The sequence below is a fragment of the Phyllostomus discolor genome, chromosome 9 (assembly GCF_004126475.2).
Source record: "Phyllostomus discolor isolate MPI-MPIP mPhyDis1 chromosome 9, mPhyDis1.pri.v3, whole genome shotgun sequence".
Lineage (NCBI taxonomy): Eukaryota > Metazoa > Chordata > Mammalia > Chiroptera > Phyllostomidae > Phyllostomus > Phyllostomus discolor.
The window spans coordinates 88,563,748-88,589,834 of record NC_040911.2 but is presented as its reverse complement, the minus strand read 5'-3'; the positions used below and the strand labels follow the sequence as shown (position 1 = coordinate 88,589,834).

General features: G+C 40.5%; 1 protein-coding gene across 4 annotated transcripts in view; it reads right to left on the bottom strand.

The window, feature by feature from the left end:
- The window catches only part of RPN2 (ribophorin II), a 53,484-nt gene that overhangs the window by 12,242 nt on the left and 15,155 nt on the right, over positions 1–26,087 (bottom strand). For all 4 annotated transcript variants that reach the window (XM_028523908.1, XM_028523909.2, XM_036009807.1 and 1 more), the window contains 7 exons: positions 22,349–22,424; positions 21,204–21,338; positions 18,934–19,110; positions 16,372–16,490; positions 15,238–15,343; positions 2,913–3,004; positions 1,199–1,313 (listed from right to left, as the gene is read on the bottom strand). In XM_028523908.1, the coding sequence (XP_028379709.1) occupies positions 1,199–1,313; positions 2,913–3,004; positions 15,238–15,343; positions 16,372–16,490; positions 18,934–19,110; positions 21,204–21,338; positions 22,349–22,424 (820 nt within the window). The remainder of the gene's footprint in view (positions 1–1,198; positions 1,314–2,912; positions 3,005–15,237; positions 15,344–16,371; positions 16,491–18,933; positions 19,111–21,203; positions 21,339–22,348; positions 22,425–26,087) is intronic.

Genomic DNA, 26,087 nt, shown 5'->3' with positions numbered 1-26,087 from the left:
TGATCTTCCTCCTGTCACAGCCAAGCGCAGGTGGCAGCCAGGCTCATCTGCACAATGCCATCTCTACCTGGGAGGTCTCTAAGCCATGGTTTCCAAAACAGAATCTTGGATGAGGCAAGTATTCAGTTCAAGTTACATTTCCTCACTAACTCTAACCCAAACTCAAAGCTCACCAATTTAGTTTTATAACTTCCTTTCTTGGCATTTTTTTCCTCCCTTGCGCTGTTTGGTTGGTAAATGTCATTTTGAGATGAGACACAAAATGCTAAGAGGTTGAAGTGCTTAAAGCTGGTGGGTGAGCCATGGTCCTAACCGAGTGCACCAAGCAAGCTCTTTGGAGTTCGAGGGTGGAAGGGAGAGGGGAACAGAGAGGCGCCAGGTCGGTGGTCCTGCAGGCAGCCACTCTGGGGCCTGGGCACAAGCACAGCTGCTGCAGCTACAAGAAATGAAAAGCAAAAGATTTTTGAGTAAATTCACCCACCTCAGAGGTCTGCTCTGAAGCCGCCCCTCAAGCAGGAACACAGGTCTGCCGGCTCTTGCTAAAGTATCGCTACAAAGCACCTAAACGAAGGTGACTCGGTCCTACCGTCTTTCCTGTCTTTCAGCGTTCAGAGTCCTTATCTGAATTTCCCTTTACAATACAACCGTGGACAGGCCAGAGCTGAGTGCAGTTAATTCCAATCAAGGGGGACGAGAGAGGTGAGGGAGGGTGTGCCTGAGAGGACACAATACCCTATCAGAGTTTCTGGGGAAAGGGCCTGGTTTGAAAACCTTTTAAAGAATAATTAAAGGAAGCCTATTGTTTTCGTAATATGAAGTAGGCACAAGTTAAAACTATTTTTCACATTCCCACAGATGGAAAATCTGCTTTGACCAGAACAAAAACATGCCTTGGGCCTACTGCCGAGGTTTTCCCTTTTTTCAAAATTATTTTAATGTATAGTTTTTGGTGTTTTTGCTTCTTTTTTTGCCAGAAAGAAAGAAATCCTCAATTAAGTGCTAATCTTTTAAAAAGAAAAGTGTACAGCAACCGAGAGGGGGCCGAGTGTCACACGGGAGAACCTGACGGGCCGTCGGGATTCAGACAGAAGGCCTGAAAGCAGGAATCTGGACTTTCCTCTAGCCAGTTACCAACAGATCAACAACGCGAGTGCCCTGTATGTTTCAAGCCAAGAGAAGGTCTGCGCTGTTTCCTGACCTGGTGAGGTGTGAGCTCGGCACCGGTGTTCACGTCCACCAGCTGGAAGAACAAAGCAAAGTTCTGGTGGCTATCTGCGATGAATGTGCCCTTGGCCTTGGCTGGGTAGGTCACCCTGAAAGAGACATTTATACAGTAAATCTTCAGAAAGGACTTGCATATATCTAAGAACACAGTGAAAAACACAAACTTCACTTCATTGCTGAATTGTCCCTTTCATTGTAACACTGTTCTGTCGTGGACAGGCTGAAGTGGAAAATCGTCTGTGCCCAGAGGCAAACTGGACTCATAAAGCCGGGACTGAGAAAAGCACTTGGTTTTTAGCAGTGTCTGGGGAAAACGCTGTATGTAGATGCTCCAGGCTTTTACTTCCAGGACCTAAGGATGTCCAGTCAAGCAAGTCAGGAACCAGCAGGGCTCGTGTGTTCCCCTGTAGGCATGCAGGTGGACTGAAGAGCTGGGCTGGCAAAACCACGAGGAGGAATAAGCACAGGGTCGGTGTCAGCAGCAGATGTGAGCAAGGTTGGGAGACGAGGGGGTAGGAGATGCAGAGCAAAGAAGGGTACGTATAGCTTTTTCTTTTCTTTTTTAAAAATGCTGTTATTTTCCCCCGGATACTGTTTCAATTTATTTTCTTCTCTGAAATTGAATTTTAAAAAGTCATTTTCTCAAAAGGCTGTCTTGATGAGAAAACTGTTTTTTTCATAGCTATTTCCTGGGATTTTAGGTTAAAATGGCCAGGGGACAGAACAAGCCAAATGGTTACAGAGCTCACACCTGGCTCTATTATATATTTAGGCTCTGTATTTACTTACGAGTAACATCAACTCCTCACCCACACAGAACATTAAACTTTGCAAAGCACCCGCACAGACATTATTGCAGAATCCACTGCAATAATGCTGCAATCTCCAATGTCACTACGAAAATATTCAAGCCAGAGGCAGAAGGCCCAGCCCTGTCACAGGACATAAAAAAAGTGAACACTTCCCTTCCAGGCTCTAGCTAGTAACATCCCGAATGGCCTCGAGGGTTCACCTACTTTCTTTGACATCTATAGTCATCCCAGTTGAGTTGAGTTGGTGGTTTGACAATACCCAGAGGTATAGACGGGTTCCCAGAATGAGGATCTGGGAAAGGGCTAACAAACGGGCCTCATACAGTGTTCTGGTCCAAGTCTGATAAGTTGCTAACGGTTACTTAGAAGGTTGTGTTAAAAAGGAACAAACGCTATGGCAGATGGATGACGCCGTCCGTGAACTGGAGAAAGGGAACTGTAGCCCTAATGCTAGATGTCTGCCATCTCAGTTCTAAGGACCTATGAGGCTCCCAACTTTTTTCAGCCACATGTGGGTCACAGAGTTGCCATGAAGCCACTAACAGCAACTTCAGGACTATGAAGATACACATTACACCAGAATATAAATTAATACACTACTTTCTTCACTGACAAAGTCTTTGAAAAAACTGTCATCTTAATTAAATACTGTGCTTGGTGACACTGCTCACTGACTCAGGCTTACATTCTGAAGTAAGCTCTTTATTTCGTGGGCTGGTTTGCCCAGGCTGACCACTGGTATAGACATCCCCCCAAGCTGCTTGGATGCCACGCAGCATCCCTGGTGGTGTGAGCTGCATCATCGCGGACACAGAAAGGGCATCTGGAGGGGCTCGGCTCAAGCCCAACTCCATGCCCAGGAGGCACCCCACCTACCGTGTGGTTTTGGGGGCAATGCTCTGATCCTTATCCACAGTGGAGAGATCAACATTGGTGATGCCAACTTCAGTTGAGATCTTGACTTTGAGCTAAAATGAAACAAAAGAAAATCTCCAAGTCAACTGGTGGATGTGCCAAGAATTAACACACATACCCAAATTTTTCTCTTAAAGGTGAATGGAAGCATGAAAAACTCTAAGACAGGAAATCTTCAATGATTTTAGTAAAATTGACCCAACCAGGTAGTATTTCCACCTCTCACATCCTGAGGCCCAGAAGTAACTCCTTGATTCTTAATCCTTCTTCCTTTCTTTGGCTTTGGTTGCACTGTATATGTTTAAAAGGAAAAAAGAAAGGGAAAAAAAGTGTATTTTTTCTTGTGTCCTTTAAAATAAATAAGGGGAAAATCCTTAAGCAGTATTCTTCAAATAATTTAAATCAAAATCAATAAGTACTCAAATATAATGACAGCTAATGTTTATTGAGTATTTACTATGTGAAAGACAATGACTTTACAAAAATTATCTCATTTAATCCTTACAACTCTGTAAGGTAGTCCTATTTCAGGTGAAGAACGTGAGTCCATGTTCTTAGGCACCTTGCTACCCACGTTCCCAACAACACTTACTCTGTGCCAAGCAGACTAAGTCTGCCCGTGGAGACCTAAGACACTAAGGCAGTGTCTGTACCATGCACCAAGTACTTTTGGTTCTCCTGAGCATGTGACAGAATTGTACTTCCTGTCCCCCAAGAGTCAAGTGTAGCCACGTGACTTGCTCTGTCCAATGAAATATGAGGAGAGTGAAATGTGCTGACTCTCGAGTAAGAGTCAGCGTGTGATTCTCTTTACCTCTGACATGGTAGAGAAATGTGTAGAAAAAAGGGCTTGCTCCTTAAACCTGGGTCCCGGAGTAAGAAAAACATGAAGCAGAGCTCCCATTTGACAGACTAAAGACATCCAGCCAGGGCCAAAAGAAACTTTTGTTTTAAGGCACTGAAATTTAGAGTCTATTGCAAGCACAAACCAATCCATCTTGATTCTTCCCATGTTTGAATTCTATACATTCCTTATAAACATTTTCCCACAGAAGAGTTTGTTGATGCCAGTACACAAATTTTAAAAATCAGATTTAAAATAAGTGTAAAATTCCAAGAGACAGAAAACATGCTAAAAGTCTATTCACAGGGAATTTTTAATTTAAATATAATTTTGAATGTGCAAATTATGACAACAAACCCAAGGAACCTTTTTATGTGCAAACATCTGTGAGACTCCTAAATATTTGACAAGCTTGAATGTAATACTTAGGGAAATCTCTGCCAAATCCACTGGCTTACAGTCTGAGTCAGGACCAAGGAATAGACAGAGAGAGGGCTGGGCAAATAATTGAAGGATAGTTTCAGCATTTTCCTAAAACATATTATCAAGGTGTGACAGCCTCAAATCAAGGGCAAAGAAAAATTAAAAAGGGATAAAGTTAGCTATCAAGTAATTCCTTTCAACAGCTTTCTATTCTGCCACCACAATAACTATTTTGTGACAACAGTCTCAATTATTACTGGGTTGAGTATGGGTGTTCTGTTGTGCTAAAAAAAAAAAAAACACATAAAAAAACCCTGAAAAGATTTATTGCTGGAAGCTATAAAGATTTTATCTCCAACTTGCTGAATACACGGCCATCTATTGGCAGAATTATATTTAGCATCATTGCATGTCACTGACTCTAGACAACTGACTGAATTATGGCAGTGGGGGAGGATAGTTAGCCTTCAAGTTTAATAATTCCACAGGGGGAGAGCTGGGAGCCTCCATTTTGGCTCTTTGGGTTCTATGCTGAGCAAAAAGCTTCCCAACTCACACAGGGCTCAAAACAGAGCAGGCTCTGCTACATACAGCTCAGCCCAGAGAGGCACTGACACCACTTCCATCTGAAGAAAAACTAAGAGTGGAAGTTTCAAGCAAAGAAATAGTCAAAGAGCCCTAACCATGTGGCTCCATTGGTTGGACATCGTTCCGCAAAGCTAAAGGACTCTGGTTTGATTCCTGGTCAGGGCACATACATGCCTGGGTTGTGGGTTCAGTCCCCAGTAGGGTGCATTCAAGAGGCAACCAATTAATGTTTCTCTCACTCTGTCTCCCTCCCTTCCTCTCTCTCTAAAAATAAATAAATAAAATCTTTTTTTAAAAAAGTAGTCAAAGAGCTCTAATCAGGCTACTGCCTTTTATTTAGCAAGACACCCCGTGAGACCACTTTCCCTACATCCCCCTAGAGTGTAAGGGGCACCTAGGCGCAGGGGATATACAGCGATGGCAAGATGTACTTCCTGTCCTAAAGGAAAGCATGTATGCAAAGCTAAATTAAAAGAGATCAGGCTACTGCTTTAATGAGGGACGTGCAAAGTGCTACAAAAGCACAGGAAAAGGACTGTGACCCAAGTTGGCCTTGGGGTATCCTTGGCTAGGGAGTACGAAATGTGTGGCAGGAGGCCTTAGGCAGTCTTCTAGTTTTGGGAGAGGTAGAAGTTTAGCAATACCCCATGATATATTAAATAGTAATAATAATCTGTCTTCATAGTTAATTACTCTGCATTCTTCATCAACATGAACTAAATAATTTCCTCTTCACTCCTGTCACTCATTCTCTTAAAGACTTACTCACTTAATATGTAAATGTGATCTTAAAATCATCGTCCCACCTAAATGTCCATAAACAGGAGACAAGTTAAAAAAATAATGGTACATGTACACTATGAATTACTGTGGAGCAATTCAAAAGAACAAGTGTCTATGGACTCCTACTTCTGAATACACAACCATCTATTGGCAGAATTATATTTAACATCACTGCCTATCACCAAGTCCAAGCAACTGAGTGAATTATTGTTGGCGTGGGGCAGTGGGGGGCCATCAAGTTGAATTGAGCCCCAAGGGGAAAGCTGGGAGCTTCTACTTTGTGACAAAAGCGAAGAAAGCAAAGAATACAACTGCTTATAGAATGTGCCCTTTGTGTCAGTAGGAAAGGCTATGCAGACAGGCACTGTTCATAATGGATTCCCTCTGAGGAGGGCTGGACTGAAGGTTTGAGAGAAGGCTCTTATATGTCTACCTTTTGGTACCTTAAAATTTTTAACTACATGCATATTTTACTCCTGTTTTTTTTAAAAAAGTAGGGATTACCTGAGCAAACCTGAGATTGTGTGCTATGTACTTTCTTCTTTATAAACATTTTTGTATTAAAAAGTACCACCAAATATGTATGATTTTAAAAATAATTACTCTCCCTTTCAGCAGATAGACATACACAAACTGATGTTTAAAAATTTGTGTAAGGCTCCTCAGGTCTTCATTTAGAATCCTGACTATACACTTACAACAAAAACATGGTCACTAAGGCTCGCTAATCAAGATTCAATTGTGTGTTTGCACTGAAAATGCCATCAGCACTCCCGTCTGAACAACACAGATGCATGGGATGGCGAACTGCAGTGAACTCGCAGCATTTCGGGTTTGTTCTCCGTCCTAATTCTAAAAGGCCCCCTAAGCTGCATATTTCTTTATTGCACAGAAACACTGCAGGGCTGTCCTTAGATAGGGAACAGTTTAAAACAAGTCCTTCTGCTCCTAAAATCTTACTACAGATGAGTCTCTCAAAACATTTAAAAGAAAAGCATTTTTATGCTTTTAAAGCAAACTGAGAAATAAAATCATTGACATTTTTTTCAAAGCTCTGCTGTAAAGGGTTCAGAGCAGGACCCCTGTGGGTTAGCTGCTTCTTCCTTTAAACGAACACTGCAGGATTAGTTTTCATAATAGCAAAGGGCATTGTTTGGCCACTATAAATGCAGCTCAGCCCGTTTCACAGTGAGTCATGCTAAGTCCTTTCTTTGCCTGCGCTGCATGCCACATACATCTCAAAAAGTGTTTTAACTCCAGGAAATGCAGTCTTTCTGCTGAGTAATAACCCCCTCTTTAGCTCATTACTGTCAAAAATGATCGTGCATTAAGGGCAATTAATGCTAAAGATAGTTCTAAAACCCATGGTCCCCATGACAGACAAGTCCAATGTCAACAAGTGTTATTACAGGCCTTCCACACCAAACCACCTGTAATGCACTCTGGCCAATGTCAAGTGTCCCTCAGGAGAGTAAACGGGACCTGCTGAGCCACTCTAGGGCTATAAATGTGACTGTGACTGAAATTATACTGTAAAGTTGCATGTGTGCAAGAGGTCAGAGACTGCATGCACACAATCACATATATAAAGTTCCAACACAAAGAAGAGGAAGAGAGGAGACTGTGTAATGTATACTCCATCACTGTGAAGTAAAAGGGCAGCAAGGGCTTCAATAGGGCTTATATCATTGCATGAGTAACAGCTATTAACCATTTCTGCTATTTTGTACTTAGATAATATCCTCCACAAGGCACAGAAACACTCAAACACCAGACTTGATGTTTGCAGAAAAAGCCAAGCTGTTATAGTAATCAAGAACAGCATAAAAATACAGACTAATGAAGCAGAATTGCAAGTCTAGAAATGAACTCTTTTAGTTTAGTCAACTGTTTTTTGACAAAGACGCGAAGGCAATTCAATAGGGAGAGAAGAGTTTTTTCAACTGGACAGCTAGCTATCCAAATGCAAAAGAAAAAAGTTAGACCCATACCTCACACCACATACAAACATTAACTCTGCCTTGGCTGGTGGAGCTCAGTGGACTGAGTGCAGGCCTGCGAACCAAAGGGTCGTCAGTTGGTTCCCAGTCAGGCACATGCCTGGGTTGCAGGGGCAGGTCAGGTCCCCAGGTCACGCATAAGGTACGTGAGAGGCAACCACACATTGATGTTTCTCTCCCTCTCTCTCTTCCCCTCTGCCTAAAATAAATAAATAAAAGCTTTAAAAACAAAATTAACTCAGAGTTCCGGCCAAGATGGAGGCGCAGGAAGAAACCCTTCGCTTCCTCTTATAACCAAAAGGAGGATAACAACCAATTTAAAATCAATAAACAACCAGAAGCACCAGAAAATCAAACTGCATGGAACTCCGACAGCCAAGGAATTAAAGAAAAAATCAGCCAGAACAACCAGACCAGTAAGGCGCTCGCAGGCCAACTCAGAAAAACCATGGCAAGGCATCTGAGCGGCAGGGCTGACTGCGGAGCTCCATGGATCTGCATGGGAGGGACTGACTTAAGGGGAAAACTGAGACTCAGAGCTGACTGTGGGCTACAGCTGGGGTTGCCGCGGTGGGAGATACTTCCAGTCTGACTTAAGAGTCTGTTGGAAAGTGCACTAGAGATGAGCAGGCGAGCTGCATTGCTCCCTCTCTAGCCCCTCCCCTACAGGCAGTGCAGCAAAGAGGATTACCCTGCCTGGTGAATACCTAAGGCTCCGCCCCTTACAACTTAACAGGTGCACCAAAACAAAGAAATATGGCCCAAACAAGAGAATACAGCAAAACCTCAGAACTAAGCAATGAGGACACTGTCAACCTAACTGACGGAGAATTTAAAGCCCTGGTAATCAAAATGCTCACAGAACTGACTGAGCTTCATCGAAAAATGAAAGAACAAATGAAAGATACCCAAAATGATATAAAGCAAAATATTCAGGGAACCAACAGTGACAAGGAAACCAGGATTCAAAGCAACCATTTGGAACAAAAGGAAGAAATAAATACCCAACTGGATCAGAACGAAGAAACAAGAATCCAAAAAAATGATGAGAGGCTGAGGACTCTCTGGGATAACTTGAAACGTTCCAATATCTGAATCATAGGGGTGCCAGAAGGAGAAGAGCAACAGCAAGAAACTGAAAACTTATTTGAGCAAATAATGAAGGAAAACTTCCCCAATCTGGCAAAGGAAATAGACTTCTAGGAAGTCCAGGAAGCTCAGAGAGTCCCAAAGAAATTGGACCCAAGGAAGCACACACCAAGACACATCATAATCACATTACCCAAGATTAAAGATAAGGAGAGAATCTTAAAAGCAGCGAGAGATAAGGAGACAGTTACCTACAAAAGAGTTCCCATAAGGCCATCAGCTGATTTCTCAAAAGAGACCTTACAGGCAAGAAGGGGCTGGAAAGAAGTATTCCAAGTCATGAAAGGCAAGGACCTACATCCAAGATGACTCTATCCAGCAACACTATCATTTAGAATGGAAGGGCAGATAAAGTGCTTCTCAGATAAGGTCATGTTAAAGGAATTTATCATCACCAAACCCTTACTATACAAAATGTTAAAGGGACTTATCTAAGAAAAAAGATAAAAGATATGAACAATAACATGACAACAAACTTGTAACTATCAACAAATGAACCTAAAAGAAAAGAAAAACAATGAAAACAAAAACTAAGCAAATAGCCAGAACAGGAACAGAATCAGAAAATGGACATCACATAGAGGGAGTTCAGTGGGGAGGGGGAAGGGAGAAATTGGGGGGGGGAGGTACAGGGAAGAAGACACATAATTAGTAGGCATAAAATAGATGGGGAAAGATAAAAAATGGCACAGGAAACAGAGGACTCAAAGACCTTCTATGTACAACCACAGACATAAACTAAGGGTGGGGGAATGCTGGAGGGTTGGGGGGGAGGATGGACGGGGGGTAACAGGGGAAAAATTGGGAAGACTATAATAGCATAATCAATAAAAATACTTTAAAATTAACTCAAAATGGACCAGAAACCTAATTGTAAGAGCTAAAACTGTAAAATTCTTGTAAGAAAACAGAAGTAAATCTTTATGAGCTTGGATTAGCCAATGGTTACTTAGCTATAACACAAAGCACAAACAGTGTAAGAAAAATAAATGAACTGTACTTCATCAAAATTAAAACTCTTTGTGCTTCAAAAGAAAACAAGGGAAAAGACAGCCTATAGGCTGTAAGAAAGTATTTGCAAGTCATGTATCTCATAAGAGACTTATACCCAGAAAATAAAAAGAAGTCATAAGAACATAAAGACAAATAATGTAATTAGGAAAAAAAGTAAGAGGTGTACATATCAGGAAGGAAGAAATAAAAAGACCAAAAAAGTATTTTTAATGGATGAAGGATTTGAATAGACATTTCCCCAAAGATAGACAAATCAACAAGAAGCACATGAAAAGATGCTGAATATCATTAGTTATCAGGGGAATACAAATCGAAATCATATTAAGATATTACTTCACACTTAGGATGGCCAGAATGGGGAGAAAAAAGATAGTTAAGTGTTTATAAGGATGTAGAGAAGCAGAACCCCCCTACATTGCTAGAGAGAATGTAAAATGTTGCAGCTTCTTTGAAAAACAGTTTATCAGTGCCTCAAAAAGTAAAATACAGTCATCATACAACCCAGTAATTCCATTCCTAGGCATATACTTAAATAACCAAAAACAGGTAATTAAACAAAACCTTGTATGTGAATGCTCATAACATCAATATTTATTAGCCAATAAGTAGAAATACCCTTAATGTCCACCAACTGATGAATGGATAAATAAAATATGATCTATCTATATAATGGAATGTTATTCAGCCATAAAAAAAATAAAGTACTGATAAATGCTATTAACATTAATCTTAAAAATATCATGCTAAGTAAAAACAGCCAGACACAAAAGGCTACATAGTATATGATTCCATTTATATGAAATGTCCCCAAAAGGCAAATCATGGGGACAAAAAGTAGATTAGTAGTTGCCAGGACTGGGAGGAGGATGTATCCCTATACAGGAGTAACTACTAGACCTGAAGTTGCTTTTTGGGGTGATGAAAATGTTCTGGAACTAGATAGTGGTGATGGTTGCACAATTATATCCTCAGTAAAGCTATTAAAAAAAAAAAAAGCCAAGCTACTTTGTATAAGGTAAAGGTTCAGCCCTGGATGATGAGCTCATTCCCTGGAGGGAATGTGAGAAAACATAGTTACAAGGGAATGTGAGAAAAAGCACTGAAAAAATAAAGTTGGTCTCCGCCCACAAGGTGTTCCCAACCCAATGAAGGAGAAACACAGAAGAAAGCAATGGTAATACGAAGCAAAAAGAATTATAGACAGGGAGTATAAACTATAGCAAGAAAAATAAACTTGATAAAGTGAAAACAACTCAAACACTGTTAGAAGAAAATAGTGGAGGCATGGACATGAACAACAGCGTGGTGACTGCAACAGGCAGTGGGTATAAAGGACATAAATGGTAATGGAAAAAATACAATAAAAATACATTTGAAAAACTATTGGAGAATATCTTTTTGACCTTGGAGCAGCATAGGATTTTTTAAAAGAAGACAGAAAAAGTACAGGAAAAAAATACTTTTAAATTAGGCTTCACTGAAATTAACTTTTGTGCATCAAAAGATGCCATAAAGCAACACACTGAAGGAAGACATCTGATGCTCATAACTAAGGATTAGTATTCAGAGTATATATAGCTCCTAAAATATGAATAATAAAAAAGACTAATAAACCAAAAGAAAAACTGACAAAGGAAACCCAAATGCTTAATAAACACAAGATCTTCAACCTTACCAGTAGCCAAGGAAAAACATTAAAACAAAATACCATTTCACAGCTAAATCATCAACAACTCTTAATATCAAATATTGGTAAGAATATAAAGAAAAGAGCAATTTGGCAATACTTAATAAAGCTGGAAGATGAGCACACCCTATCATCCCATAACTTCGCTCACGATCAGTGATTTTTCAACAGTGTGTCACAAGAATTATTAAAACTTGCAATACCTGACTCTTTTAGTCAGGGGCACCGACCTCTTTTCCCTTAGATTGTCGGAAAAAAAAATAGTCTTTTTCAGTATAATTATAGATGTCCAGTGTGAATGAATCAAAATTATACTTATTTTTTTGTCAGACTGGCAGAAAATACATTTTCCTGGTGTGCCCCAGAATTTCAGGGATTAGTGCGTGTGGGCCGTGAGATGTAAAAGGCTGAAAGTCACTGCTCTAGATAAAGCCTGCAGGAGGACAAATGCACTAATACTGTTCACAGCGGCACTGACTGTAATAGTGAAAATCTTAATGTCTGACAGTAGGAAAATTAATGAATAAAATCTGATTTATTCACAAAAAGGATTACTTTTATGATAATTACCCATATTTATGCATAGAGCTCTAGTTCTACATGTATAAATATGGCTGTCATCAAATATTGAGTGAAAACAAGCAAATTGCAAAAGGAACATACAGTATAATGTAATATATAAATTTTGAGAAGATGCAAATTAATGCAATATACTGTTTAAAAATACATACAATATATGTAGCGGAAATGTAAAAACTGGAACTGGAACAATAAACCCCAAATCTGGGGACACAGGGAAGAAAAAGTGTTTGAGGAATACAAAGACCTTAAATTTAATTCTCGGCTCTTTTCTGTGTATTTAAAATAGTGCATAATAAAACATAAAATTTAAATTAAGTTCTATGGCAGCACAGATGAAGGGTCAACATTTAAACGGGACCTTACAGGATGAATAGTGCGGCAAATGCGCAGGGACAGGGAAGAGCACTGGTGGAGGACACAAGGGAAGTCCAAAGGCATGAATGAGTGTATTTGAGGAGCAGTTTACAGTCAAGAGCACCAGCGCTGAGGGTATGGGGAGGCACCCACACTGAGCACGTGCATGTGCCTGGTGGAGAACCTTCTAGCCATGCTGAGGAGTCTAGACCTCACTCACAGATTATAGGAAACCAAAGAAATGTTAAACAGAGGACCAGTGTGATTTTACTGTTCTAGTGACAGGGAAAATGAAAGGGGCGGACATCAAAGACAATGAAACTAGTTAGAAACTACCTTATCAGTCTAAACGGAGAACACAGAGCTCTACCCGAGCAGGAACACTGGGACTGAAGGACAAAGGGTTCACGCAAAGGATACTCAAAGGTGAAACGCACAGGCTTGGTGACTGACCCGAGTCAGAGTGGAAAGGAAGGAAGAGGTGAGACGACCGCGACGGACGGCCAGCTGGACATGTTGTTATCAAGACTGGAAGGGTGGAAGAAGAAAGGGCTTTCAGACAAAAAGGAAAATGTCTGCCTGTTAACGTATTCAGTTGCCAATAAAGCCCCCTAAGGCAGGAATCTGGATTTTAAAGGTTAAAGGTGCATACAATAGTTCCTACCCAAATTTCATGTTGGTGAATGAACTGCGATCAGATGTCTCACGCCTAGAAAGGCTGGACATGGGGTAGAGAAAAGACAGAGAGACTAGAATATCTTCCTTTCTGCCAAACTTTAAATATAACTGTGTGATCTACCTATCCTAAGTAATGCCCACTTTTGAAAAGGTCAAACTTTCCAGCTGCCTTATCACTAAAAAAAAGTGTCACAGGAGCCAGCCTGAGGAGCTCTCCAAAGGGCCAATCTGGGATAACACGGGCAACAAAATAAATGACAGTAGCGGATCACAATCTACAAAGTAAAATAAATATCCATGAGTCCAGAGTGTTGTAAATAACTGAATAAATAAATAAATGGGGAGGGACAACTTTCTCTTACAACAGAATTCTAATTAATAAGTGTAAAAGAAGTGAAAGAGATAATCCCCTTTGGCAGGTACCGTATTACAATAATAACTGTTGCAGGCAAGATCATCAGGATATTTGCAAGATCAAAGTATCACCCCATCATATACTTAACTAAGAAGCAGAAAAACAGCAACTTTACACTGGAGAAACCTAGCAGACAACACCTTCACCACACTCACTTTTGGAGTATTCTTGCCAAAAATATATGACCTGAATTTAATTATAAGGAAACGTCAGACAAACTCAAAGTGAAGGACATTCTGCAAAGTAAGTAGTGAGTAATACCCTTAAAAAGTGTCCAAGTCCTGAAAGACAAACCTCCCTGGAGTGGAGAAGGCTAAAGGCGCAGAACAACTGAAGAACTACGTGACCCTAGGTTGAATCCTGGGGACATTAGTGGGGTAACTGGTGGAACTATAATGAAAGCCTATGGACTAATTAATAACAAAAACTTCCTGGTATTGATAATCATATTACTTATGTAAGATGTTAAGTTGGGGAAGCTGGATAAAAGGTATATGGCAACAATTCACACTATTTTTGCAACTTAAGATTAAAATTATTTCAAAATAAAAAATGAAAAACTTTAATTAAAAAAGTGAATAGAAAAGGAGATTTTATAGTGAAGAAAAGAGTTGCCATACACAGAATATATTTAATCATTCGGGAAAGGCACAGTACTACTCAAAGCTCCCCTGACCCAACAGAGCGCATGACAATGCAGTCAAGCAGCAGAGAACAGGGACAGAAACACTGGGAAATGAAAGCTGAAAGAAGAAAGCAGTGTCATGAAAAGGCCAGCTGCTGGAGCTGCACAGGACTCTGCAGGCTCCAGGCTCGCTCTCTGCTCACCAGGGCACACTAACTAAACCGGTACTGCGCAGGGGATCCACCCGAGCACAGGCTGGATGACCTTGGACCAGTTACTCTACCCCTTTGGGCCTCATCTATGAAATAAAGATGACTCCACCCAGCTCTTGGGGTTATTCTAAGAATAAAACAATGTACAAAAAAAGCACACAGAACTGTGCTTTTCATGTCACAGGCATTCAATAAAGTGTTCATACGAAATGATCCTAATTCAGAATAAGAAAAGGCTAAACCATATCGCATAGTTTAAGGAAGTAGGAAAATGCATAATTCATTGTAAATGTCTATCCACAAAGGTTAAAATGAAAGCCACAGTGCCTGAAGGGGTAAACTTCAATTAGCTAAGAAAACCACTAATGTGAACTACCTCATTTTCACAAAGCATCAGATAAATGAAGCATAGCTTTCCATCCCTAAAACCACTTGGATCTTTAACACAACCGGCGTCCGCTAAACATCTGAAGCACATTTCATTATGAAAGGTTACCAATTTTCTTTTGTACTTCATCCCAAAAGCTCACTACAGTGCTGTCACTTCATGCTTTTCATTGCCTAATAAGCATCAAATACTGTTGTTCTAAACTTGTCAAGACCCACCACACAACGTATTTTAAGAATACTTATGCCTCAGTGGAATTATGGGTGGTTTTAATTTTTTCTACTTCCCAAATTTCATGTAAAATAGTAATGCTAAGTTATAATGGAAAATTAATAACCTTTAAAGAAAAGAAAACTCTCCATGATCAAGTTCTTGTCTAAGTCCGTCAAACAGCATATTGCAAACCCACCCCTCTTTTAACACAGTCACATTAATTTCGTCATAAAGTGAAGTCAATATACCACACAATTAATGCCATGTGGCTATGTCATCATTTCTTGGGATATATTAATATGGCAACAGGGATGACGAGAAAAGCTCTTACCTCTACACTATTTGCAATATAACGGTTGTCACCTTCAACTCTGACAGAGAAGTCATAATAACCACTGGACAACTTGACATTCATGAAGTTTAGTTCAAAAACATCCCTGTTAAAAATGACAGCAGCGTTAACAGGCGCTCACAAGGGGAAGTCACGAATAGAACAAGCGGGCTGGCTGCAAAGGGAGGCACTCCTGGAGACGGTCCTTTGGATCATAATGCGGGGAAAACTTCAAAACAATAAAAAAATCAACTCTTTCAAGTCTCGAAAGTCTTATCCTTTGTTTCCCCTCTCGGCTCCTAAAATCCTACCTCCCTGGGGTAGCCCTCCACAAGTAAATGCCAAATGAGTGAGGCTACAGTATTGAGTCCCACTATGTTAAAAAAAAAAAAAAAAAAAAGCGGGAGGGTGGGGGTGGGACTCTTAACTCGAACTACACAGCAAAATCTCCAACATCTTTTACCATTCCACTGATCAGTCCTAAAAATGATTTTGCTTTTTTATTTCACATACTGTCTTATCTATATATCTTTATGGTTAACTAAGAAATGCATTTTCTAAAACTCAAAGTTCCTGATCTCATTAACTTACTCATTTAACATTTAACAGTTTCACATAAAACTAACCTTTAATTTTTAAAAAATTTACATAATATGTAGCCATTAGAAATAAGAGTATAAAAGAGTTTTTAATCCTAGGGGGAAATGGTCATGACACATTGTTAAAGATAAAGCATAATCTTAATACAATTTTTAAAATTATTTATATGCACAGAAAAAAGCTGACAAAAAAGATAGCAAAATGTTAACAGCAGTTATTTCTAAGTGGTAGAATTATGGGTGAGTTGTATTTTCTTTTTTGTGCTTTTCCACCTTTTCTCCTACAATAAACACATATTACACATCAGAGAAAAATCATAAATATTAAATTTAAAACTGGCTACTTATATAACAATGACAAGACAGAGATAAATACAGGATTTTGATACCAGTAGGTCAAATTTATCTGACCAGTTTGGGTAAATTTGGTTTTATGATGTTGGTAATAGCCACATTAATCTGGGTTATACTGGCTGCAAGCTAACTTTCCAAAACAAGTTTACTGGCACCTCATAAAAATATGCCCAGGACTTACCCTACAGGGGTGAAAGAGGTCTTCTGGAGGAAAGTGGCTCTGGAAGCAACGGATTTAGCATGCTCTAGTTTAACAGATGCCTGAGTCAGAGGCTGGGACAGAACATTGGTGACCTGTAACTGGAAACAAATTTTAAAATTATCTGTAGCAACCAAGGCTGAGGGAGTACAGAAGTCTGTTCTGGGGTGCTCTTTCCAAAGGGAGTGAGCTGTACAGAAAGGGGGGTGGGTAGATGACCTTGACCCATGATCTCATTTTTCAGAGAAGGAAACTAGGGCCCCGAGAAAGAGAATGACTGGCAGTTATATTCCCTTCTTTCTGTTGCCTGTTCTGGCCATGTACTCAAGTATCTTTCAATAAAAAATTTAGTCCTCACTGATGTGACTCAGTTGGCATGTGGTCCCATAAAGCAAAAGGTCACAGGTTCAATTCCCAGTCAGGGCACATGCCTAGGTTCCTGGTAGGGGCATGTACAAGGGGCAACTGATTGGTGTTACTCTCTCACATCAATGTTTCTCTCCCTCTTTTTCTCTCCCTCCCCTCCCCTCTCTCTAAAATCAATAAGCATGTCCTCAGGTGAAGATGAAAAAAATACAAATTAGATTCTAATAAAAATGTTTTAAAAATTAGCAAGAGAAATACTTCAGGACGATATGGGCGTCCAGAAAATTGAAAAAATATGGATAACATTAATAACTATCATTTGTCGAAAGTCAACTATTTGCCAGATATGAGGCCAGGTCTTTAACATCTACCTTCCCGTCAATCGTAAGAAATAGGCAGCATCTGTCTTACGGGGAAGAACCTGCAGCCACGAGAGGTCACGGAACTGCCAAAGGCCACGCTGTTGGTTAAGTGGTTAGTCTAGGACAGCGATTTTCAACCCTTTTCATCTCATGACGCACATAAACTAATTACTAGAACTCTGCAGCACACCAAAAAACATATTGTTTTTTTGCCAATCTGACCAAATAGGTATAATTTTTATTCATTCACAGTGGAGAGCTATTGCTGTGTTGTCTTCGTCATTTTTCACTTGACAATCTAAGGGAAAAGAAGTCAGTGTCCCTGACTAAACAGTCAGGTATTGCATGTTTTAAAAACTCTTCCAGCGCACCAGTTGAAAATCACTGTTCTATGCCCTGACTGGTGTGGCTCAGTTGGTTGGGTGGTGGTGTTCTGCAAAGCGTGGGGTTGCCAGTTCAATTCCCAGTCAAGGCAGCTGACTAAGTTGTGAGTTTGGTCCCTGGTCAGGGTGCATGTAGGAGGTAACTAGTTGATATTTGTCTCTCACATTGATGTTTCTCTCCTTCTCTTTCTCTCTCCCTTCCTAAGTAGATAAAGAAAATCTTAAAGATAAATCACTGGTCTAGGACTCAAACCCCAGCCTATATTCAAAACCAGTACCTTTTCTACTTCACTCTCTTAGCACCGCCTGCTTCATGGTGAATTACATTAATTAGGTTACTTCTCACTGAGGGGATGCAGGTTGTAAGTAGTGAGAAGAGAGGCAATCTGAAATACAGGGCACCTCCTCAAGAATGTATCTGCAGGAGACACCAAAGTAGAGCTGATGGGACAGATGGAACTGCCCTATGTAGGTAGAACCCCAAGGCTTAGACATAAATTGCTTCATTTCCTTTTTTTCTTCTTTTTTATATCCTTACCCGAGAACATTTTTTCACTGCTTTTTAGAGAGAGGAAGGGAGAGAGAAACACTGATGGGAGAAAAAGAAATACTGATGTGAGAAACATCCATTGGTTGCCTCCTGCAGGCGCCTGGGCTGGGTATTACACACACCCAAGCTGGGGCAGCATGCACCCGGACCTGGGACTGAACCTGCAACCTAGGCATGTGCCCTGACCAGGAAGCGAACCCACAGCCTTCCAGTTACTGGACAACACTCCAACCAACTAAGCCACACTGCCAGGGCAAAATGATTCACTTGTTATAAAGAGCTTAGCTTATCAATGATTTCCAAGCAACAGTAACAAAAGCCTCATTTGAGATGAAATCTCTAAGTGAATTTAAGGATGGTGCATTTGCTCTGTTCAGAGTTAGCATAAAAGAGAAGTCTGTGCTTACTGCTGAGTGAGAGGGAGGGCCATGCAATGAAAAGAATAACAGAAAAGTACAGTCAACACCAGTGAGGAAGAGACCTGACATTTATTTTAACAACTGTAAGTACCAAAATTACTTGGGAATTTAAGTAGTTGCTTAAAGTAATGTATTTAGAAAGCGTTGGTACTGAAAAATGCATTTTAGAAGCAAGATTTCTCTATACATCTGGAGTTATAAACCCAGAAATGCAATTTTCTTGCACTTAATTTATTGAAAACCTCGTTATTTAAAATTCTCTATAAAAAAAGCATTTTTGATAGATTTGATGGGTTTTGTGACTAGCCTCCCCCACAGTCATATCCCATTTCCAGACTAAGGGAATGAGCCCTGCTCTACACAAATGGTGATGTCCTCATGGTGCGACAATGGCTTCCGATTTCTGAAAACCCTCCACTGGAATTGGCTATCAGGGCCGTCTGTTTTGGGCACAGAGGTCATACCCGCAGGATCGCCTGTTCATGAGTGTCGGAAGGAGAGCCCTGGGACACAACCACGACCGGCACGTGGTAGCGATTCTGGGACAGCGCCGCGGCAGCAGAGGCCACACTGAAGGCCTCTGAGAGTGAGTCGAAGTTCTTCTTGCTAAAGATTGTATTCATTAGCTGGATGACCTGATCCTGAAAGAAAAGGGAAATGCGGCTTGAGAGCTCCCTCTGGTAGGAAGGTGGGAGAGCCACCCCTTCGTCCCCACCTGGCTCAAGTCATTCCTTATGTTTCCAGGTTTTCACACGAAAGGTCTTTTAGCCACTAATCCAAGTTGATGGACAGGGAAGAAGCAAATATTCTGCATTTAAGTTTAAAACTTGGATTTGGTCTTTGCCTGTAGCTTTTCCCATCTTTTAATATAAAGTGAAATTCATGCATTTATTTGCCAACCATTTACTAGACAAAAGGCACTTCTAGATAACTACTGAGATATGAAAGTATGTTATGAAATATATATACACTAGCCATTTGTTCAATGCCTATACGTGCCAGGTGCTGTGACAGATGCTTTATGTGCTAAATTAACTCAAATCTTGACAAAAACCCTGAAAAGACTGATATTATCAATGTTTTGTAAATGAGGAAACTGAGTCTAAAGGAGGTTAAGTAACTCTTAGAAGTTTTAACAGGAAACAAAAAAGCAAGACCAAAATTCACATGTAGGTCTGTTGGTCTCCAAAGTTCTTCCCTCAGTAAAACAGGTTCTTTCCCGACTCCTCGCACCCACCCAGCCACCTCCCCTCCCAGCCCACCTCTAAGCAGAACATCGGCATTAAGTCTGTATTTACAAGACCAAGCTTTACAGCCAAAGTACACACCAGAGAGAAACTAAAATAACTCTCCATTAAGAACTAATGGGTTGCTTGGAGGAGGAAACTGAAAGCAATTTTTTAAAAAGCGAAACCTAAATGGCATTATTAAAATTCTGAAGGTTGTTTACTTAGGAGGGAGCATTTTCCATTTCAATCAGTTTTGTTTTTTAAAATCTACCATCTAACAAAAAAGCTCCCTTGTTCCCAACAGTGTTATTCACAGTCGACATGAACTAATTTTCTTTAATTATACCAATTACATTTTTCCATCACTAGGCTGGTGACATGTTAAAATGGGTGACTGTTCAGCAGAACGCTTATGGCAAAAGCAGTGACAACAAAATTACTCCATCCAAATACCTGGTAACTAGACGCTTGGGAATAAAGCAAGAAAAAATTTAAGTCATGTAAGAAAAATACAATTTATCTAACATACTGTGTAGAAGAGGTCCTAGAGGATTTGTATCCTAAGATCCACATTCCTGCACTTTAACCCAAAACAGAAATTGAAAGATACCACGATATCTCTAGACTTCCTACACTTAGGATGAAGGAAAAGACAACACAAGAATGTCGATATATGAATAAATTATTAGATCATGTCCTCCGCAGAAAGTGTGAAATTAAATTCAAATTACCCAAGACAGGTATTTACTGTTTACCTGAAGAAACTCAGCACAAAACTCCTAATGCACAAAAGAAATGAAAGTTCTAACTTGAAACCCAAATCTCGTCTCCTAAAATTAAAACAGCAGCAGCTTGTACTTTAAGTCCTTTAGATCAAGGGTGGTAACCTTCCCACAAACAAGGAGTACAAAGAGGGTCCTACTCCAAAAGACTTCCCACACACATTCCAACTAAAGGTTCTTTCAGGTTAACAAGCTCCTCTTGAAAAAGAAAAAAAAGAATTAACTTCTGGTGGATGTCTGGTCGGCACACATGCTTCTCGGTGAACTCTGTCAATCAGCAAAGATTAGCTAAGATTTAGCCACTGCTCAACGAGGGGGGCGGGGAGAACAGGCAATTTTGAAGTACAGGGCACTTCTCAAGTGAAAGAGGATTTGCATGGGCCACCAATGTGGAAAGCATTTATGAGACAAGCAGGAGTTAGCGGGAAGAAAAGGCCAGTGAAACAAAAGCAATACACTTGGCCTTCTTGTGGCTACCTCATGACATGTTCGTGCCCCGTGGAAAGCAAGTGTAACAGTCTGTTTACCTGTCTTTCCCTCTGACAACCAGTTTCTTGAGGACAGGCATTACATCTTTCTATTTCTCATTCCCAATGCCTAACCGAAGACACTGAGTGACTACGTCCAAGGCTAACTAACAGCCCTCTCTGAAAAAAGCTATCCTGAGCAGGTGACGTCAACAATCCCTCTGGGATTCCCTCCTGAGAACTGTTAGACAGGCACCTCCTTAATTGATGGTTCAGTCCCCACATGGTCCATAAGCTTGTAGGTGGCAGCCACAAATAATGCTGTTGTTTCCAGTCCTTCTTCAAACTGCAGATACAAGCCTCCCAGTTCATCCAGGCGAGCAACAAGGTCCTGCCACAACAAAACAAGAGCAGGTTGGAAGTCAAGTGGTAACAAAAAGGAGCTGCATCCCTGTCACCCCAGTGCAGACAGTTTTGAGAAATCTCACTCTAAATCTGGAGACCACCTCCGTCACTTAGTATTTCTCCAAAAAAAGGTGCTTAGGTGGAGAATAAAGTACACTGAACAGGCACTTGAAGAGAACACTGTCTTCTGCAGCTCTGCAAGTGTGCCTCCCTAACCCCCTGTCCTCAAGTCCAAGCCAAGGAGTCATGGCACTGAAGGCACCAGCTGCTCTGGGCAGAAGGCCGGTGGGCCAGGCTGCAGTGCACCCAGGAAGCATCGACACACAGATGGACTCCATGCCCATCCATTTGGATACAGCTAGAGAAATGAGCTTTTCTCTTCCTTCCTTAACACTCTAAGGATGAAGAGAGGCCTATTGCTCTCCTGGGCAACAGGATGAGGCAGCTAATATGCCCATGGAGCACCCAGGGAGGACCCTGTCTGGGCTGCCTGTCGTCTCTGGCTATGCAGTCCCTGAGAGCAGTCTCTGAACAGTGCGAGGTTCTGGACCCTGGACAGGGCACTTCTCAGTGACCACTGGCTGAGCACCTGTTATGTACTAGGCATTTTTGAACCTCACCTGTTCCTATAACCACCACAGAAGGAAACTGAGGCTCAGACATTAAATAATTTGCCTGAGATTACAAAATAGTAAGAGGCAGAAAAAATTTTGAATTTCACATTTTTTAGGCTCTAAAAAAAAATCTGTAGCCTGTGAAACTATAACTACAGAAGGCTGGAAAAGTATTTTGTTGTCTAATCGATGTGGTAACTATACTAGCCTAACAAGTACTCCCTAGGACACTGCTGTGATACAAAGAACTGAAGTGTGCCATGAATATGAGAAGAAATATTGTTACTGGCTGTAACAAATCATGCATGTCTATCTGCCAGGCTCTTCTAAAGCATTTCAAAGACAGAAGCTAGAAAATTCCTTTGGCAAAATAAATTTACACCTCAATCTCCTCCACGATACTCCTCAGGTCAGCCTGCTGGGACAGGTGAGACGCCGTCTGCAGAGCCTGGACTGTTCTGGAAGGTAAAGAGTAGAACCCAAATGAATAGCAGGTCTCCTTTCATCTAATCCCCTTTCTTGTATTGAGACACCTTCACAAATATCCCATTCTTACTCTTTAGACGTATAGTACAGTCTCAGCCTTTCCATGGCTCATTTACAATCTCACTGGGAAGGACGTGACAAAGACCAGTACACGGTAATGATCCCTACAGCGAGGGAGAAGGCAATCTGTGCAACAGGACCCACAAGAAGTACTGTGCGCACCAGGAAGAGAAGGGAGCACAGGCTCCTCTCCCTCTGAAAACCTGGTTTGGTCCTAATGGCATCACTTACAGAACACTGAGACTAGATTAGGTTTAAAAGAGAGATACTCTGAGGGAAACGGGATTCAATTTGATCAAGGTCTATTTGGCAGAAGTTGACTGCCTGTTAATTTTCTACATTTCTTACTCTAAGACCAAAAAAATAGTGTAGAATCAACATATGTACATTGCTGGGTAGAATTTGGAGCAACTTCTCTGAAATCACAGCAATGCAACATGAGCAGCAGTGTTCAGTAAACACAGGCTGAGTGGCCCGTGCTTTCGCTGTCCTGCTGGGAGACCTGATAGCCTCTCATCCTCCAGGCGGTGAATAAGATCAGGGGAATGAAAGGCTTGGTTCCAAACCCAGTCTAGTCTCTTCTACTTTCCTGCCATTTGTTTCTGACTCTAAAAGTACATTTTTATAAGAAATGAAACAACACACTACTTAAGAAGATAGTTAAAATTCCTGTCATGCCTACCCCTAAAAGATGACTGTTCTCCAATTTATTTAACTTAATAATATATTGTATAAAAAGTAACAATAATATATTGTATACATCCTTCCATGAGTACATATGAATGTACTTCATTGTTATTAACAATGACACTGCACTTCACTGCTTAGCTACACCACAGTTACATCCAACTGATAAACAACAAGTGTTCTACTATGGCATACAATGCCATTAACTGATAATCCTTACTGATATATGTATGTGTGCGTGCGCATATATATATATTTTATATATACATATGTAAGTTGAAGTGAAATCCACACAGCAAAGTTAGCCACTTAGAAGGGAACAATTCGGCGTCATTTAGAGTGTCTCGCAAGGCTGTGCAATCGCCACCTCTCTCCAGTTCCACAGTACTCCCACCAATCCAAACCAAACCCTGTGACCATTAGGCAGTTTCTTCCCCTCACCTCCAGCCCCTGGCAACTACCAACCAACCTGTGTTCTGTCTCTATCAGTTTCCCTATTCGGGATATTGTATATAAGTGGAGTCACACAATATATGCTCTTTTGTGTTTGGCTTCTTTCATTCAGCTTGTTCTCAAGGCTCATCCGTGTTGTATCATGTGTCAGTATTTCATTATTTTATTATGGCTAATTCACATATTTTTATCTGCTTATGAGTATATTTCTGTAAGATAAAGTTTTCTAAAATTAAATTTATTGGGGTGACATTGGCTAATAAAAAGATATACTTTTTGAGGTAGGTATGTGCACATTAAGATTTTTTATTAGATTCTATTCTCTTATTGCAAATAACTAGAAAATATAAATGGTGCTTTTCTGGGTGGAAAGAAGAAAAGCTGAGAACCCCTGGTGGTTAAGCAGACTGCTGTCAACCCAGGAACAGCTCCCTAATTCCCAAGAGAGGACTGGGCCTTTGTGTAAAAGCACCATTTATTGAATCAGTGTGTTGGAGAATGTAGAGAATTTGTCAGCTTTCATCAAAATCTTAACAATTTAGATTCCCTCCATGGAAAACTAATTCCATTAAGGTGACAATTTGGAAAACAGAGGAGTCACAATTCACAGAGAGGGAAGCTCTGAAGTATTCAATAGCTCCTATGGGATGCCTGCTTGAGAAAATGAAAACTGAATTTATCTGCCTGTGATAAATGCTGAGCCCAGATAAGACTGCTAGGGTACCCTAGAAAGAACTTTTCAATTAAAATATCATTTTTCTTGTCTTTGAAATAATAAGTGAGCATCATGCTGGTTAACAACCTCAGAAGTTTCTAGAATGAAATTAACCCACTTAACATTTGAAAAGTTTTGTCACTGGCTTTACTTGCTTATTCCCCAGGCAGTAATTTCTCTCTCTCTCTGGAGTACTGTATTCAGGCGCTAAGCACGCAGACCCTGCCTCAGCAGATGCTGCAAAGAACACAGGTCATGGGAGAACACGGTGGCACCTTTTCAGATGGGTCATTCAAACCTACAAATAATTTTTTCCCATTCTAGACAAGTTTATGAACGTTCATTTTCTAGAATATGTCCACTTAAATGTAGAAGGCCCATTTAGAAGAGTCCTAATTTATATCAGATTTCAATAAGTAGGACAAATTAGTAGTCATATAATATAAGGCACCCTGCCAGTTGGATTTTCACAATAACCCCATGAGATAGATGTCATCCTCTCTGTTTTACATATGAAAACACTAATATTTGGGGGGCGGGGGGGAAGAGCCTGCTCACGGTCACAGAGGCATTAAATCCAAGAGCCTGGATTTGAACACAGTTCTATCTGAGCCCAAGTGTGTGCTCTTCCTACCCGCAAGCTTTCTGTAAGAGGTTTAAAACACAAAAGTATAGTTTCAGCCTCCATTAACTCCTTGTTGGACACTGACTACGCACCAGGCTCAATGAGCCCTGCAAAGAAAGAAGCTTACACTCTAACACAGAAACAACTACACTACAACCCAGGACGTGCTCAGCTCCCTCAGAAAAGGATCTAAGAAGGAAGTGCTTGAGAGGAGAAGGAGCTCCATTTGCTGCATGACCACGAAGAACCAGGAACTGCACCAGGCTCTTCATATGTTATTTAATCTTGCCCTTCATGCTGTGATGTAAGGAATTACTGGTCTCATTTTACATATGAAGCTCATTTTAATCTTGACCTGCATTCTGTAGTGTACGGATTATTGCTATCATTTTATATATGAAGCTCAGCAAGGTTAGTAACTTGCCCAAAGTCACACAGCAAGGAAAGAACAGAACTTATGTTCAAACCCAAGTGTAACTGACTCCAAAATGGATGTATTTTCTCTGCACTTTTTCTTGTTCTGGGGTTTTAAGGAGGGGGAGTTTCCTTTTGCTCAGAGGGAAATGGAAAGATAATATGTACAAAATGTCAGTCCTCGGTAAAGTATCCACTCCAAAGCCAACGATTACTGGCCCTGTGAATATAAATAGGGTGTGAGACTGAGAGAGAACATCAACGAACTGTGAACCCTGCCCTCAACAGAGCTTCAAATTTAGAAACATTCTGGTTCTCAGAAAGTGGAAAAAAAAAAAAAAACTTGGGAAACAACTAAACTATTCTACCATAGGGAATTTGTGTGACAACCTCTTGCTAAATAATTAACAGGAATCCCAGCATTCCATTCTTTCAGGGGTTGCAATAGTTTTACATAGTATGTAAAATGTACATACTATTTTAAATGAGGAGCTTCAGTATCTTAAAAAAACTATTTATATATTACCACTTTTAAGTTTAGTAAATGTCTTATCAGTTATTAACACTTAAATTTATAATAAACAGGAAAGTTGCTCAAAGTTCTTTTCCTATAAGGTGCTTCTGCTTCACCTAAGCCTTCTGCAGAGCAGAAGAATCTGATTTCTAGAATACTCTCCCCTC